Below are 15,829 nucleotides of genomic sequence, written 5' to 3'. Positions count from 1 at the left end.
GACTATCAGAAAGCAGAACGGGTTCACTAACAACTTGTTTCCTAGGATTACGAGAACAATAGGTTAAAAGAAAGCTCCTCTGTCTGCTGTGCATCTTGACCTCAGCAAGATACACACCTTACCTCTAAAGGGATGTACACGTAGTTAAAAGGCCCACCAGGAAGTGGTTGTTGATACGGGTCACGGTCAGCTTCGAGAGAGGAACACAGTGGCATATTCAAGGACATGATAATCCTAGTTAATGTCCTGCATCTTCAGCAAAGTCTTTAAGAATGAAAAGCAACCTTCCTAAGCTTCAAGATGAGACAAAATTGGGAAAAACAGTCAACATACTGGATGAGGAGCCAGAGCCATAAAATAACCCTACAAGATGGAAGGAGGTGAAAGTGACACAATGAAATCGACAAAGAACAAGGGTACCGTGTTGCATTTGGTCAACTCCAAGACGGGGACGGGGAAGTCTGCCCTCAGAGCAGAGTTTTTCATGGACTGCAAGCCACAGTGTGATGGGATGACAAAAAGTCAGCACAATCTTGAGATGGATTAACAGAGCACGAGTGGACCCCTACCCCACTGGTCAGTGCTGGAGGGTTGTGTTTTCTCAAGGTAGGGTCAGCCCAGAGCCCTGGAGAAGACAGAACAAGACAAGGCATGGGACCTCCATCTGTCACATGAGGAAGGGTTAAGGAATGGCCAAGAGCTCCCATCTACCCTCAGCCTTTCCATGAGGCACCTACTTTCCTTCCTCCTAACCTTTCCACTTAGCTGTTGCTCATTCTCCAAGGTCACTAGATGAGCCAACTCCTCTTCAGAAGTTCTTCTGTCTTTACCCGAACCTACCAACCTCCAGAACATTCTTCCACATTGGTAAGTGGCTCAACATCTTCCTCGTTTCCCTGACTTGCACCGAGTCCTACTGAGTCCTAGAGAGACTGTCATTCCCACTGACCATCAACCACTGCAGAGCCCACTTCTGTTCACAAGCTGCAACCACTTCAGGAGACAATCACTGCTGACTGGCTCTTCCCAGCATCTCTGTCCTTACCTCGGTCCTGCTCAAAGTCATTTTCCTTTCCCCCCACTCACCTTGCTGACAGCCCCAAAGGTGTACTGTTCTTCTAACCCTTTCCCCTACACCCTCCCCACCTAAAACCACCTTGTCAGACTTCACCTTCCCGGGACACTGATTTCTAATTTCAGCCCTGAGAGTTCCAGAATCTCCTGGTGCCTAAGTTTTCTTATTCGTTAAACAGGGTTCACAATACTGACTCTTCTGTGAAATCTGTCCTCTTACTGACTCTTCTGTGAAATCTGTGACAACCAGCTGTTTTTAAACAGTTAAAAAGCAAGTCCTTATCAAAATAAACAAAGCCCTGGAAAGAATCTGATGGTCTTAACTGGGAAAAGTGCCATACAATTTTATTCCTGGAATACTTCTGCATATATTAAAATGAAAAAAATGGAATGAAAATACTTTTCAAACTGATAACATCTGTAATATAATGTTGCTGCTATTAATACCACATAGTACAATAAACTCCAGCTCTCTGTTTGAAGGCCTGGGTGCCCATCCACAATTCAACATCAAAATACACCATTAGAGCATCCATTATATCAAACCACATGCCTGACTCGCCCCTCTCCTGGGGTAGCCCCGGAGGTTGAATATTTCATTCAAAGTTAGACTCCTATTCTGATCATTCTTCCCAGAATCCACAGCAAAAGGTAAAAAGGGGCAAGAAGGGTCCCTAGGCAACTAGTAAAGACACGCATACATGTGTGTACACTATACACATATACAGATATGTAAAGCTCAAACTAAATATAAAACTAAAAAGAGAAAGATGATGCTTTGGAAAAGAATGAGAGAACGAAACCCAGACTTCCTCTGGGCAGAGTCCTGAAGTCAGGCTAGAAATGGAACAGCCTTGGGGAGGGACAAGGAGAGGCATCGTGAAGGAGATCGATTCTCCTTATCATGATTCGATATTAACTGAGCATCTTGTATTCCAGACAGGAGACCATTACAATGACAAGATTTTGGAATTTAAGAAATTGATTTTTCTTGGAACATTACCCGTCTTGTGTTTTTCTAAAAGCGTAATAAAGTCAGAACATCTTCAGTTAATAGGGAATTCCAACCGACGGAAGTCCAGAGACCTTTAAGGAGCTCATCTACGAATGATGCCAACAGTTGCAGTGACCACACAGCACACTGACAGCCAGCCCTTCACAGGGTCATACTGAGCTTTAGCCTTCCAAGCAGCCCAGGTCGGACCTGAACTCCACTCTTCCTTGGTAGATGGCTGCCAGAGTTGAAGAGGTGTGAAATTGTGTTCACACACAGGATTTGTGCTATTTCTTCATAAGAACTGTAACCAGCAACCTCCTCTGAAAAGCTTTCCCGCTCACACGTGTGTACGGCAGCAGCAACTTTTCCTGGCTATTCTGCCCAAAAGATCTCAAAGGAAGAAGACAGGACAAGACTCTGCAGTAACTTCAGAAATGAAAACACAGCACCACCCAATTGAAAGAACAGAACTTCCAACCACCTGCCCTGAGTGTGGTGATTTCGGTGCCTTAAGACACAAGATGCCCATAGGTGAGGAGGACCACAGTGATCGTAAAGCAGGGGACCTCATTTGACTCCCACTCCCCACATCCTACAATTCTTCTCACACTGAAGGCACCCCCTGCTCAGTAACAGTCACGGTGCCCCTCGTGGGTTCATCCTCTTCACACTCACAGCCACCACCACCCACCCTCGCCCGCTTCACCTCCCAACTTGTTTCACCCGAAAGAACTGCGGGGTCACTCGGCACTTGAATAGGACGGTAGTTTGGGACACGGCTGCTCAGCTGTGCTTTCCTATTTCTAAAAGGCTTTGCTAGTAAATGTTTCAGTGCAAGCACAGCGGCCTGAGGGCTATAACAGCCAAACACATACACAGCTGAAGCCCAGCTGGCCAGGATCCTCTTAATGCTTAAAGGAGCATGTTTGCCAAGGGGACACAGCAGCAGACTGAAGTTGGGCAGAAACAACTTCGCTTCGGGCAAGGTAACTGCTGATAAGATCATCATCATCCTACGTGATACCTGGCAAGTTGATTTTCAGGATATCCCTAAAAAGGTTACCTTGAATATAGGCTCATATATACTGTCCTTTAATTAGCAAAAGCAATTATATTGCATTTTAAAGCTTAATTCAGATACTCCTAATGCATCCCTTTTATGAACATTTCGTCTCTGAGGATCCTAAATAATATCTGATGGAGAAAGAAAAAGACATTGGTCCATTAGGACACGTGCCACTTAGACAGTCAGCAACATGGCCGACTCAATGGCCATGAGGCTGGTTGCCCACTAAGAGTCTGGAACTCACAGTCAACTATAGTAGCTCAAGAGGCCTTTAGCAGCTCAGTTCTCGAAGAGTCCATTTCCTCCACCTATAAAATATGTACTTTACAGAATTGTTTTAAGGCTTTAACAAGAACTTTATGTAAAACTAGTTTGTAAATGGTAAAGAGCTGCACAAAGTCTGAAATGGGAGGAAACTGGGCCAAGAGAGACGTACGCTTCAGCCTCCTGAGGGTGCCTGGTGGTTGAGTGCACAGGATCCTCCAGCTACATAAATCTGGCCTTAATTCCTATATTTATGACTCACTGGTGTGTAAGTGGGACCTTGAGCAAGTTACTAGCCTCTCGGACCCTCAGTTTTTACAACAACGCTACCCATCTCATAGAACCGTTGTGAGAAATGCCTGCTACACGATACACAGTCAATAAATGGCAGCTATGAGTAATCCAATCAAAGAGGTACTAGAAAAATATTCAGGGTAGGATAATAATGGGTCACACTTCCTGAAGAAGTCAAACACCTGTTCATTCATTCATCACCAAACCGAAAGTCACCAAGCAGTGGGCACCACAGAAGACAACAGGGACACAGAGGTCAGTAAAACATGGTCCTAGACTTTGAAAGTTCAAACTCTGACGGAGGAGACAGACGTGTACACAAATAATTGTCACCATGTGCAACGGTGGTGTGGGAGCCTTAGACTCAGCTTGGGTGGGTTGGAAGAAGCCTGACAGAGGTGCCAGAATTTGACCTGAGTTCTGACTGCGACCATCCTTAATTCCCTCTGGGGCTACTGCAGTCACTTCCTAAGGATGACCCTGCTCCTACCACTGCCCCCTTACGATCCATGCTTCACACAGCAGCCAACGGAGTTCTTAAAAGCCTGTGAATTAGATAATGTCATTCTCTTGCTTCACATCCTTCAATAGCGCCCCACTGTGGTCTGGACAAAACCCACACTCCTTACCAGGGCCTTGAAGACTCTCCTTAATCGAGCCCCTGCCCGCTCCCCTTTTTCACTCCGCTCTACCTATCCTGACCTTCCTGTCCCCTGCACACACCGCATCACTGCTCCCTGAGAGCCTTTGCCTGAGCTTCCCCTCGACCAGAAATGCTGCTCCTCAGAGATCTTCAAAGCTCTTCAAACTTTCCCATCAAACTTAGCTTCTTCCCTCCCTACACTGCTCTCTCTCCCATTACTCTATTTCATTTCCCCAAAGCTTCCATTATTATCTGAAATTATCTTGCATGTATGCTTATTGACCCAATCGCTGACTATATGTCACCAAAATGTGAGCCCCTGGTGAAGAGTAACTATACTATCTTGTTCTCTTACACTAATGCCTGGCAAAAAATAAGCACTCAATAAATATTTTTTTAGGAATGAATAACAGAATCGCAGAATGCCCACCCCCAAGGTTACATGAATTTCCCAATCCGTCAAGGGCCTGAGTCAGCTTTCTTTTCCTCTAGATGCGGCTCACCCATCCAGAGAGTACTGAGTTCAAAACAGTGCTTATCTTGACAACACCTCCTAACATAGTCTCCCTACTCCACTGCTACCACCATGTTCTGAATCCAAAGAGGTGGACATTTGTGACAAGCTAGGTGTTTCCTAGCACCCAGAGACAGGCAACCGATGTCTGAAAGATTAAAAAAAAAAAAAAAAAGAGGTGCCGAGGAAGCAACTTCCTCAGGAAGCCATGGGGAGGCCCTGGGCCCTCAGGCAGAACGTCCCCATTAAAGACCTCAACAGAGTGACGGGTCAGACCTGCACTGCATAGAAGCCAGCCCACCATATGGCCAGGACCTTGAGCCCTAGGAACTGTAAGACACACTAATATGAAACAGTAAAGGCTTAGGACTTCTTCACTTTACAATTCCTAATTTCATTTCACTCTTCTGGGAGTTCAACTTGCCTTTTATGCTGGTATATAGGAGAACTCATAGTGACTATACAACCATGATCACTGTCTACAGTTTGGGGGTAAGAGCTTGAGACATCAAGAGAGCCAAGCCAATCGATGAGAGATAACTGGGCCCTTTCTGTTACAAATACCTTTATCCAAAGGATTACGTGAACTAAAATGCAGGTGTGGCATATTGGAAAGAAGTTACAAAATCCAGTCTCTTAAGGAGAATTTAATCATGTGAAAATGTAGACCCTAAACTGGAATGATACCAAATGGTTTAACCATGGACGTGTTCTACTGAAATGTGATTTCTGCTGTTATTGTTCATCAGAAGGGAACGAAGGCACCCTGGGGTGGGAAATCAGAAAGAACGGTCAACACGAACCAGGCATGATAGTCCAACCCTTCTTGCAATGATTTCTTCTTACCTAAACTTTCATTCATTCAACATTTAATGAGACGCTAGCTACCACTGTGCTAGGCACAAAAGAAAATAAATGTCTGGAATAAATCCCTCAGAGAATTTCTAATCTAGAGGGGAGATACACAGAAGCCATAAAATGAGGCTATCTCAACTGAAGCTTAGAGGATGGAGAGGCAGCCTCTAGATGAAGGTTCCAAGACTTTCATGAAGAAGATAACAGTGACCTTGAAGGATGGGTGGATCTTGTCAACAGAAAGAGACCGCCATAGATAGAACAGTGTAAGCCAGGGGGTACAGAGGGAAGACGTGTACATTATAGCCTTGGGATAGAATGTGGCTGTGCAAGGGCTGGGAAAGATAACTCTTCACTTAGACTTTAACTCAAGGACAGAACTTTTCTGCTCTCCCCCGTGTTCCCTAAGACCCAATTCTCTACATGTGGTTCACTCTAACTTACACTTATTAAATAAATAAGAAAATTAATCCAGGGAGAAAAAAAATGATCTATTCAATTCACTTTGAAGCTGCTGCTGCTACGGATGTTTCTGGGTTGTCCTAATAATCCAGGTCATTGTAGAACTCCGCATATCCTTGGTTATGGGTAGACACTTGTATTGTCTCACTAACGATATGCGGGGGTTTAAAGAAAGGGCATGTGGCCAACAGTGGGTAGGGGCAGCATGAAGGTGTGTGTAAGTCTGCAAATTTGGAAAGTTCAAGGAAGTTGTAGGGCCCAATACCTTGTGGATGCTTAAAAAAATGAGGAGACTCATCTATGAATCAATTCTACTGATGCCATCATCCCAAAATGCAGAGCTAATACTCTTGTACTATAATTCCAGAAAGTGATATTTTCATTTTTAAGAATACATCCAGTGAATATTGAAATACTGTTTTTAAATGATCATGATGGAATTGCACCATGATATTGTATAAGACCAAACATACTGCCTTAGGAGTCAAGAGACCGAATTCTGCTCCGTCACTAACGTGCTGTAAAACTGCAGACAAGGAGCTTAACCTCTGTGAGCCTCCTGATGGGGAGGAGGCTGATGCCTAGAGGTGAGCAGGGTCGGTGGAGATGGCCAGGCTTTTGCTCAGCTCACATGCTCATCCGGCAGCAACGTGCCCCGGGTCTCCTCGGAGCCTCCCTCTCTGCACTCATATGTGGGGTCAGGGGTGCTGCTAAAATGTAGATCCTCTTCACAACATTTACCTAGCTTTCGGTTAATGATATCTAAGGGGGCTTTGGATTCTAAAATGTCCTCTGGGTCCTATTTTCTGGTGTCATCTTTAGGTTTGAGGACAAAGCCTTCAGAAAAGCATCTTCTTAAATGCATCTAGCAGCACACAGGTTCCAAAGGCCATTTTAAAGGCTTTAGCCATTAGCAAAATATAATTAGTAAACAGTTAAGGATTAAAATATAGAAATCACACATTTAAAGAACCCAGGGGTTGCCAAATCATAGAACATATATTTTTCTCATATATATCTTATTAGCCATCATAAGACCCTTACAAATCATATATAAACACTTCTATATATGTATACACATACTTCTATACACATACACACACACACACACACACAGAATCTAAGGATTACTATAAAGACAAAAGGACAGCTATTATGAACCTTAATCAATGACCTAAAATCCATCACTTTAACAAACTACTGTATATAAAATAAATAACCCATAAGGATGTATTGTATAGCATGGCGAATACAGCCAATATTTTATAATAACTATAAACAGTATAATCAATAAAAATTTTGAATCACTACGTTGTACATCTGAAACTAATATTGTAAAAACTATATGTCAATAAAAAATAAAAAATAAAATAATTCAGTCCATTACTTTAAATGTAGTAGCATGCATAGCGACGAGCTTCAAATTCACAAGTTGGTGTGAATTTCACCCTGGCATTTTCATCAAGGACCCATTTCTAGTGAACACACTAACCTGACTCCTACATTTCAATAACTGGAGATTTATTTAAACCTAACACATGGCTATTCTTCACAGAGTTCTACGTTTCTTCTCTCATGCAGATATCTGGTTCTCTTCAGTGTTTAGATATTTCATTTTTATAGTTCTATATTATTTTAAAAATACATACTCAGGCATATCCATATATTCAGACTAATACACATAGACCCACAGAAACCTAAGTAAATATCCAAAAAGACATACCTAATAAGGGCAGGACAGAAGGAGAGGTAGGTCATTTCGTTTATAAACAATTATGCTTATAAACCGTTTAAGACACTCAAAACCTAACGGCTACAGACAAAAACCTAACCATTAGAAAAGATCCAAGTTGAGAGTTTATTGCACATTTTGAGTTATTTTCCTTCCCATCTAGTTGCTCTGCCAACAATAGTAACTAGATGACATGTTGAGTTCCTTGCTGCTCTCAGTACTGTGATCTGCAAATTAAAGACCTATGATGATTAGCGCACTCTCTTGTCACCATGGCATAAAAGCAAGCAGACTAGTCCTACAGGAAGATCTGCTTTTGCCCAAGTGGGGCAGGAAAAAAAAAAGGGTTGGGAGTCTTAATGCACCAACTGTGAATGATTAGTCTGTAATGCGATGCTGATATTCATTTTTAAGAAGAAAGGTAAAGCAAGCAGCAAACTGGAATGCATAAAGAGAAATGTCACATGAAGAACGGGAGCTCAATGTGAATCAGAGGGGACTTCGGTCTGCCTGATGGGCCGCTCCTTGGTCTTGCCTTATAACCACCAATTAAGGCTGCCTGTTAGCCCAGAGCAATTTTCCAGCCAACTTAATGAAACAGTTATACATGTAAGAAACATTAGCCCAGATCTGAGATGGTAATGCTAATTTTCTAATAGTGAGGGTGTGATGTTGTCCCCTGCACCACCCGGACACAATATAGAAACTGACAACAAACATTCTCCCAGACAGCATGGTATTACCGTCCCACCAGTGTGCAGACTGACATCGCTACAGAGGACAGCATCAGTAGAAACTTCCCCAAATTTTATCCCAAAGTTAGTGAATACTGGTATTTGGTTTTTATTAAAGAGAAAAAAAAAAAGAAGGCCAGTGTCTTCAAGTGTTGATTTCTTTCATCATAAGCCATTTCCCAGCTCCAGAAGCTTTGAAGTGAACGCGTCTCATCTGTCAGGCAGCCCCTCACCCCCAGCCTGCCGGAGTCTGCGAAAGTGAGACCTATGAGTCTGTCTTACCTGTAATCTGACTCTGTCCTTGTGGATTAAAAGGACTTGGTGCAGAGTTCAGGGAGGGCCGTGGGTTCTGAGGCGGGACACCTACTCTCATACTGGGATGAGGAATGCGCCCTAAATCACTGAGGCGGTCAGAGAACAAACTAGGTTTAGAGTCATCAAGCTTCTGTCTGTGCCCTGGAAACAGCAAATCATAAAATAAAAGCATATTAATTAGCTGAACAATTGACCATGCTAAATAGATACGTGAACATACATACTAGGGGTTTAAGCCAAGGAATTGTCAATACTGATCTTTATAATGATGCGTCTATATAATGCCTTCCATTTCAAAGGGCTTTGTAATAAGCATCGTCCGGTGGCAAGCATCCCTGGTTCTGTTCTAGGAATGGAGAGCGGAGGGGCCCAGAGGGTGACTCGGGGCCAAGCATCAGCGGTGAGGCCCAGACACCAGAGCCCAAGAGGGACTCTCTGGGCGCCGCCTCTGGCCTCTCGGGGAGGCTGGGAAAGGTGACTGTGTCCTGGGCTGTGTTTGTTCATTTCATGAAGGAGGAAACCTCCCCTGAAGGTTCAGAATCTGTGCATGGGACACACAGTGGGCCATACTTGGGGCAGAAACAGAGACAAACACATCTGTTAAAGGGACACTTCCATGATGATCATAAGTGACTTTTTCTTTTTTATGTTACCACTGTACCTTATGGAGACTCCTTTCTGAAAAATTAAAACTCGAACCGAGAACCCCTTTAAGAGGAAAACAGAAATACAGGCAAGGAAACTCAAATCCTCGAGAGGAATGTGGATATTTTGTGATACGCCAAAGCCTGAAAGCGTATAATAAACTATGTTAAATCAGAGAGAATGCTATTTTTATTTTAAATTTAGTACTGTGGTTCTGTAAGAGAAACTGAAAAATACCCTTTGGGTTACCATGTGAATGTGAGAATCCACTATTTAAAAAAACAAAAACCAAAACCTCACTTTGTCTCTCTTCTAGTTTATTCAAGTGTAAAATCCACAGAAATTCTAGATATTAAAGAACTATGTAAGTTGAAATATAACCAAGGTACTAAGACTTTTTAAAAATCATCCAATCATTCTTAGCAAAGAACATGGTATTGCCTTGGTGCAGGTATAACTGGAAAACACCTGAATCTTGATGCGACATTAGTTAAGTGTAAATCTGTAGAGTGGGACTATGGTGAACAAGTACAATAATGCCTACTGCCTAAACAGAAATATATTCCATATTCTGTACCAGTGAAGCCCTGGTATGTTGCCCCAACAGTTTAGTAAAATGTTAAGCAACGGAAGCTGATTCAAGGAAGAGCCATTTAAGATGATGACTAGAATAAGAATTTGCAGGAAAAATTAAGGGTATTAGGAGTAGTATCTATAACAGAAGAAAACCCTGAAGGAGGATTATGAAGAGCCTTCAAGAATGGGAAGGTAGATTCTACAAGTAGCAAGAACACCTTATCTCCCACTTAGTACAGGACAAGAGGAATATATCAGGACAGGGTTAAGCTGAACATTAGAATTCCCCAACTATAAGCTGTCTTCCTAAGACAAATTCCTTATTTTACTTGCCCCCAAATGTATTTTCCTGTCTCCTTTTTCATTGCCTACCCAGCCCAAAGAAAACAGACAGGAAGCCAAGGTTTGGTAATAGGAGTGTAGCTGTCTCCCCAGCCAAACATGTTCCAACTAAGGCCCATTAACTGAAATGCACCCACCACCCTATTTCCTGCCAGTGTAAGTCTGGGGCATGTGCTACAAGTGAGGGGCTAAGATTGGGAGAAAAATGATCAGGAAAAACTAGGGAAACTCATTGCTTACTGATAGTCGTTTTCCCCACCATTTATGACTTTTTATCCAGATTACACATAGATTTTAGAAATCTAAAGGACCTTTAGGGATTACCCAAAACAGCTCGAAGACCCCAGGAAGTGAGGTGTTCATAGATGAAGTGACCAAGGCCTGCAGAGATAAAACAACTAGCCCATGGGTCTTAGCTATTGACTAGCTCAGCCTGGACCAGGATGCAGCCCGGATCCTAGGGGACTCAGCCTTCCATACATCATGTGGCACCAACCATGCTGGATCCCAGCTTCTCCCTTCCTCTCCCAGCTGCTACGAAGGACTGAAAATATCCAGATCGCCAGAGTGAGGCACCTGAGGACTAAGCCCTGGGAGGTGTCAGGCTGGTTTTCAAGGCAGGCAGAAGCAGCAGCAAGGATTCAGTTACAAAGTTAATAGCTCACCCATTACCCTAAACAAACTTCCATCAGTATACCTCGCTGTGTCTTACAAGGTTCACGATTAGAGAATCATACAGTACTTGTCACACTTAGATCCATGGATTCTGTTCCTCATACACATACCAAAAAAAAATAAAGGATTGCTGTAGTGTTGATACAGCTGTAAACATTAACAAGAAAGCTTATGGAATTGTCCCTGGAAGTTATTTAATAGGCCATATTTTTGGAATGGCAGATTCCCTGAGGGCTGGCGGTGGGGGAGGGCTACACGATCTTGCATGGTTCCTTTATATACTGGGGCTTTATGTGGGCCATGGGTCACAAGAAAATTTAATAAGCTTTGCCTCTGCTTTCTACAGCCCTTTCGTTAGGTTTTCACAGAGACCGTATGAGATGTGAACTCAGTACACAAATGTGTGAGGACACGTTTATTTTCTCTGAGTCCGGTGCTTCGGGGCAGTAATAGGAGGTCGTAGGCAGGAATAAAGGACCTGGAGGAGTACGGATGTGTGCGAGAAATTTCAGAGCAGGTGAAATTTGAAGAGCCTCAATCACCTTTTGGAAATGATCTTCGAAGGCAAGCCACCGAGTATCTACACACACCCTAGAGTAGTTCGGGGAACATCCATCTGCAGCTGCATCTACACAGAAAACATACCCATTTTTCTTCCTAGAACGTCTGCCCCTTCACAGCCACCACCACGACCACAACAAAATTCTTACAGGAGAATGAAGAGCAAAAGCCGAACGGGTTCTTCATCCTTCAACCATGACAAAGAACTGCTACCGCTAAACCACATCAGGGTGACACAGGAATGACGGGCTGAAAGAAGACGTACTTAAATCCTCAGCACCCAAGCCGTCCCTTCGGAAACTGGGGACTCGGAAGACAAAGGGCACACGGACTTCAATCAAGGACAGGCTACTCTGCCACGGTACAGGGAGAACCAAACCTCATCCAAAGGGCCAAAGAGTGGATCTTCCAAGCAGGAGGAAGCTATAAAGAATGGAGAACTGCTGTCCCCATGTTGCACAGTCTTGCATATCTAAGACTATGCAAAAGCTCGGTCCTGGATCTCCTTTTTCTAGTTGCACTGCCTGCCTTGATCAGTGGCTCTGCCATCCAAGCTGAATAAAAATATCCTCTACGGAGCTTTGAAAAATATAGATGTCCATCAGCTCAATTAAATTGGGAGCTCTGGAAGAGGGTCCTGGGGAAAGTTATTCTTTAAAAGCTCACGACATAGTCCAACGTGCAGCTGAGGTAGAGAGCCACAGCCCAGGACGATCCCACAACCCCACTAGCTCAAGGCCACCGACTCACGTCCATGCCTCCCCCCATCGCTAGGGTGAGCCCTGACCTCTGCCCTGAGTTTCAGGTTTGTGTGTCCCTCTGCCTACTTGACTTTGACTCTCCCCTGGGACATCTCAAAGGTATCTTAAATTCAGCATATTTAAGACAATTCTTGCTTCTTCTCTCCAAGAAACCCCGTTCCTCCCTAAGAGTCCCCCATCTCGGATGGCACCAGCCACTCAGTCCCTTAAGCCAAAAACCTTAACACTTCCCTTGATTTCCCCTTATCCCTCACTCCCCACATTCAATCCATTAACAGGTTTTGTCATTTCCATCTTGAAAGTCTATCTTGAATCTGTTCAGTTCCACCAGCACAACCCTCACCCAGGACCCCATCATGTCTCTCTGGGCCTCTGCCATTGTCTCCCTTAGTGTCCCATTCCAGGACTTTTCCATTTTCCTGAAATGCTCTCCCCAGGATTCTTTGTACAGCCCACTCCTTCTCATCCCTTAGACCTCAGGGTGAACACCACCTCCTATGAGAGGTGCCTGCCTACTAGACCCAGAATAGGTGCCCTCCCCTCGAGCACACCCTGTTTATTTCTTTGATGGCTGTAACCACAATCTGTAATTATCTCATGCATTGATTTGTCTCCCCTGAAAGACTATGAGTCCAACAAGAATGACTGCTCTGGCATGTTTACAGCTGTAATTCTCACAACCCAGTTCAGTCCCTGCCGTGCAGTAGGTGCTCAATAAATGTTTATACAATAAATGAATGGGGCTTCCCTGGTGGCACAGTGGTTGAGAGTCCGCCTGCCGATGCAGGGGACACGGGTTTGTGCCCCGGTCCGGGAAGATCCCACATGCCACGGAGCAGCTGGGCCTGTGGGCCATGGCTGCTGAGCCTGCACGTCTGGAGCCTGTGCTCCACAACAGGAGAGGCCACAACAGTGAGAGGCCCGTGTACAGCCAAAAAAAATAAAAAATAAAAAATAAATGAATGAATGTTCTCCTCTTTTAGATAAAAGTCTTGGTTGAGAGAAATTTTTCTGGCCCAGGATATCATATTATAGCACTATCTTTACCAGAAAAACTCTTCCCTTCTTATTTGGCAGTACTGTGAATCCAGAAGGGAAACCCCTTTTTTAGAGACCAGCCTTTATTGATGTTTCCTAAGAAATTTCCCTGAAGAACGTTCATTTAAGTGAAAGCTTGCTTGCTTGCTTTCTGAGAAAGCTGCATTTGCTCTTACTATAATTGTTAAGCATTGCTGCAAGTCATTTAGAATCATAGAGCTGAAAAGAACAAGAGAAATCATTTTGACTCTCAGTTTTAGAGCAGTGTACTTCTTTAATGGAGAGGACTCTGAGTCGCTGAGAGGGGAAATGACTTGCCCAAAGTCACATAGTTAGTGGCAGGACGAGAACTCAGGTCTTCTGACTGCTGGTCTGGGACTCTTTTCCCTCCCATTTGCCAACCAGCTTGTTTTAGATTAAAACAGCACATCATCAGTCATTCAGAAAAAAATCACAGTCAAAAGTGAATTTCAAGTGGAAAAAAAAGTAGTTTTCAGAACAAATTTCATTCAAAAAGTTAAGTGTGTTTGGCTAAATATGACTTTTGTTGCAACAAATTCAGGGGCACAAGAAGAAAGTGTGATGGAAGGGTCACAGCATTCACACATCCCTAGAGCAAAGACACATGAGCAACGGTTAAGTCACCAACCAATAGTCTAATGGTCCCATTCTTCCCCACCCGGCTCTTTCAGTCCAAGGGCAACTCACCCATGGTGAAAGTTGGTAATGTTGCCTTTAGAACTTCTGCTTAAAAAATCACGCTTCTGAAACTGGTCCATGAAGACTCTGAAACCGTGGTATGTGAACTACGAAAACAAACGTGCCACTCTGATGTAACCCATTTTGCCCATTTTTATAAAAGTTGATTGAGCACTGCTTCACAACTCTGGAGAGGCGGGTGGGCGCCCAGCCAGAACCTCATGCTCTGTGCCCTGTATTCACAGCGGGATGCACTACGCCAATTAGTGAGCCCCCTTGAAGGATGCCCAAGTGCACTTACAGAAGAGTACGCCTTTCACAACAGGCAGGGCGTGTCACAGCCCCTTCGCTCTCACGTGGCACAGAAGGGTCATTTTGCTGGTCACTAGGGCATGATGTTTGACAGCTCCTCTCTTTACAGTGGTATTTTATATTTTATTTTATTTTATTTTATTTTATTATTATTATTTTTTTAAGCCAGAAATGGTGGGTCAAGTCCTTCTCTCTGACTTTTCTATTTCATCTCTTGTTTCATGCCTGAGAAAGTTCTTTACTTTTTTTTTTTTTTTTTAAGAAGATGTTGGGGGTAGGAGTTTATTAATTAATTTATTTATTTTTGCTGTGTTGGGTCTTCGTTTCTGTGCGAGGGCTTTCTCTAGTTGTGGCAAGTGGGGGCCACTCTTCATCGCAGTGCGCAGGCCTCTCACTATAGCGGCCTCTCTTGTTGCGGAGCACAGGCTCCAGACGCGCAGGCTCAGTAGTTGTGGCTCACGGGCCTAGCTGCCCCATGGCATGTGGGATCCTCCCAGACCAGGGCTCGAACCCGTGTCCCCTGCATTAGCAGGCAGACTCTCAACCACTGCACCACCAGCGAAGCCCTACAGTAGTATTTTAAATCAGTTTTAAACACTCACTTCTTTTATTAGGTATCTATCTACTTGTATCCTGGGTATCAGGAAGATACAATGTTTAAATAAAATAAAGTTAAAAGGCAGATCTGCAATAAAGCATCAATCAGGAATCAGTATGGCGTCCAAATTCAGGTCAGTTAGTCTAGCTAGTGTGTGCTGGGCGTCTACCATGTGAGTCTCACTAGGCATTTTAAGGAGAATGGGGGAGAAAATATATAAGATAACATCCTTGCCCTCAAGCAGTGCACAGTCTAGTAGGGAAGAGAGGCAAGCAGTTAGGTCTAACTGCAAAGGACTGTGTGTGAGACAATCACTGAAACGCTACAGTTTGGGGATCAAGTGAAAAAATATAAATATGGACTATTTCAAAATATTAAGAAAGAGGTGCTTTTGGTGATTATGTAAGAGTATGCCCTTAGGTTTTAGAACGAGTAACTAGAGGTTAAATGTCCTGATGTCTGGTATTTGCTCTAAAATATTTCAGCAAAATAACAAATGAAGCAAATACAGCAAAATGCTATTAATTATAAAACAAGGCGATGGGTACCTGGGGTTTTATGAAATATAATCTCTTTTAATGTATGTTTGAAATTGTTCACAATAAAAAAAAACTTTAAAAACTAATAAAATGCCATTGGAAGAACAGGGGAACAACTGATGCTGACTAAAAG

General features: G+C 43.5%; 1 protein-coding gene across 7 annotated transcripts in view; it reads right to left on the bottom strand.

The window, feature by feature from the left end:
• RUNX2 (RUNX family transcription factor 2) overlaps nt 1-15,829 on the bottom strand; it is a 359,184-nt gene that overhangs the window by 188,959 nt on the left and 154,396 nt on the right. For 5 of the 7 annotated variants that reach the window (XM_082639502.1, XM_082639498.1, XM_082639499.1 and 2 more), the window contains exon 6: nt 8,918-9,091. The exons of the other annotated variants lie outside the window; for them this stretch is intronic. In XM_082639502.1, the coding sequence (XP_082495628.1) occupies nt 8,918-9,091 (174 nt within the window). The remainder of the gene's footprint in view (nt 1-8,917; nt 9,092-15,829) is intronic. 7 annotated transcript variants of the gene reach the window in all.

The sequence above is a fragment of the Mesoplodon mirus genome, assembly GCF_964341445.2.
Source record: "Mesoplodon mirus genome assembly, chromosome: 12".
In the NCBI taxonomy this organism is placed as follows: domain Eukaryota; kingdom Metazoa; phylum Chordata; class Mammalia; order Artiodactyla; family Ziphiidae; genus Mesoplodon; species Mesoplodon mirus.
Note: the sequence above shows the minus strand (reverse complement) of the source record. Positions and strands in the feature narration are given on the sequence as shown.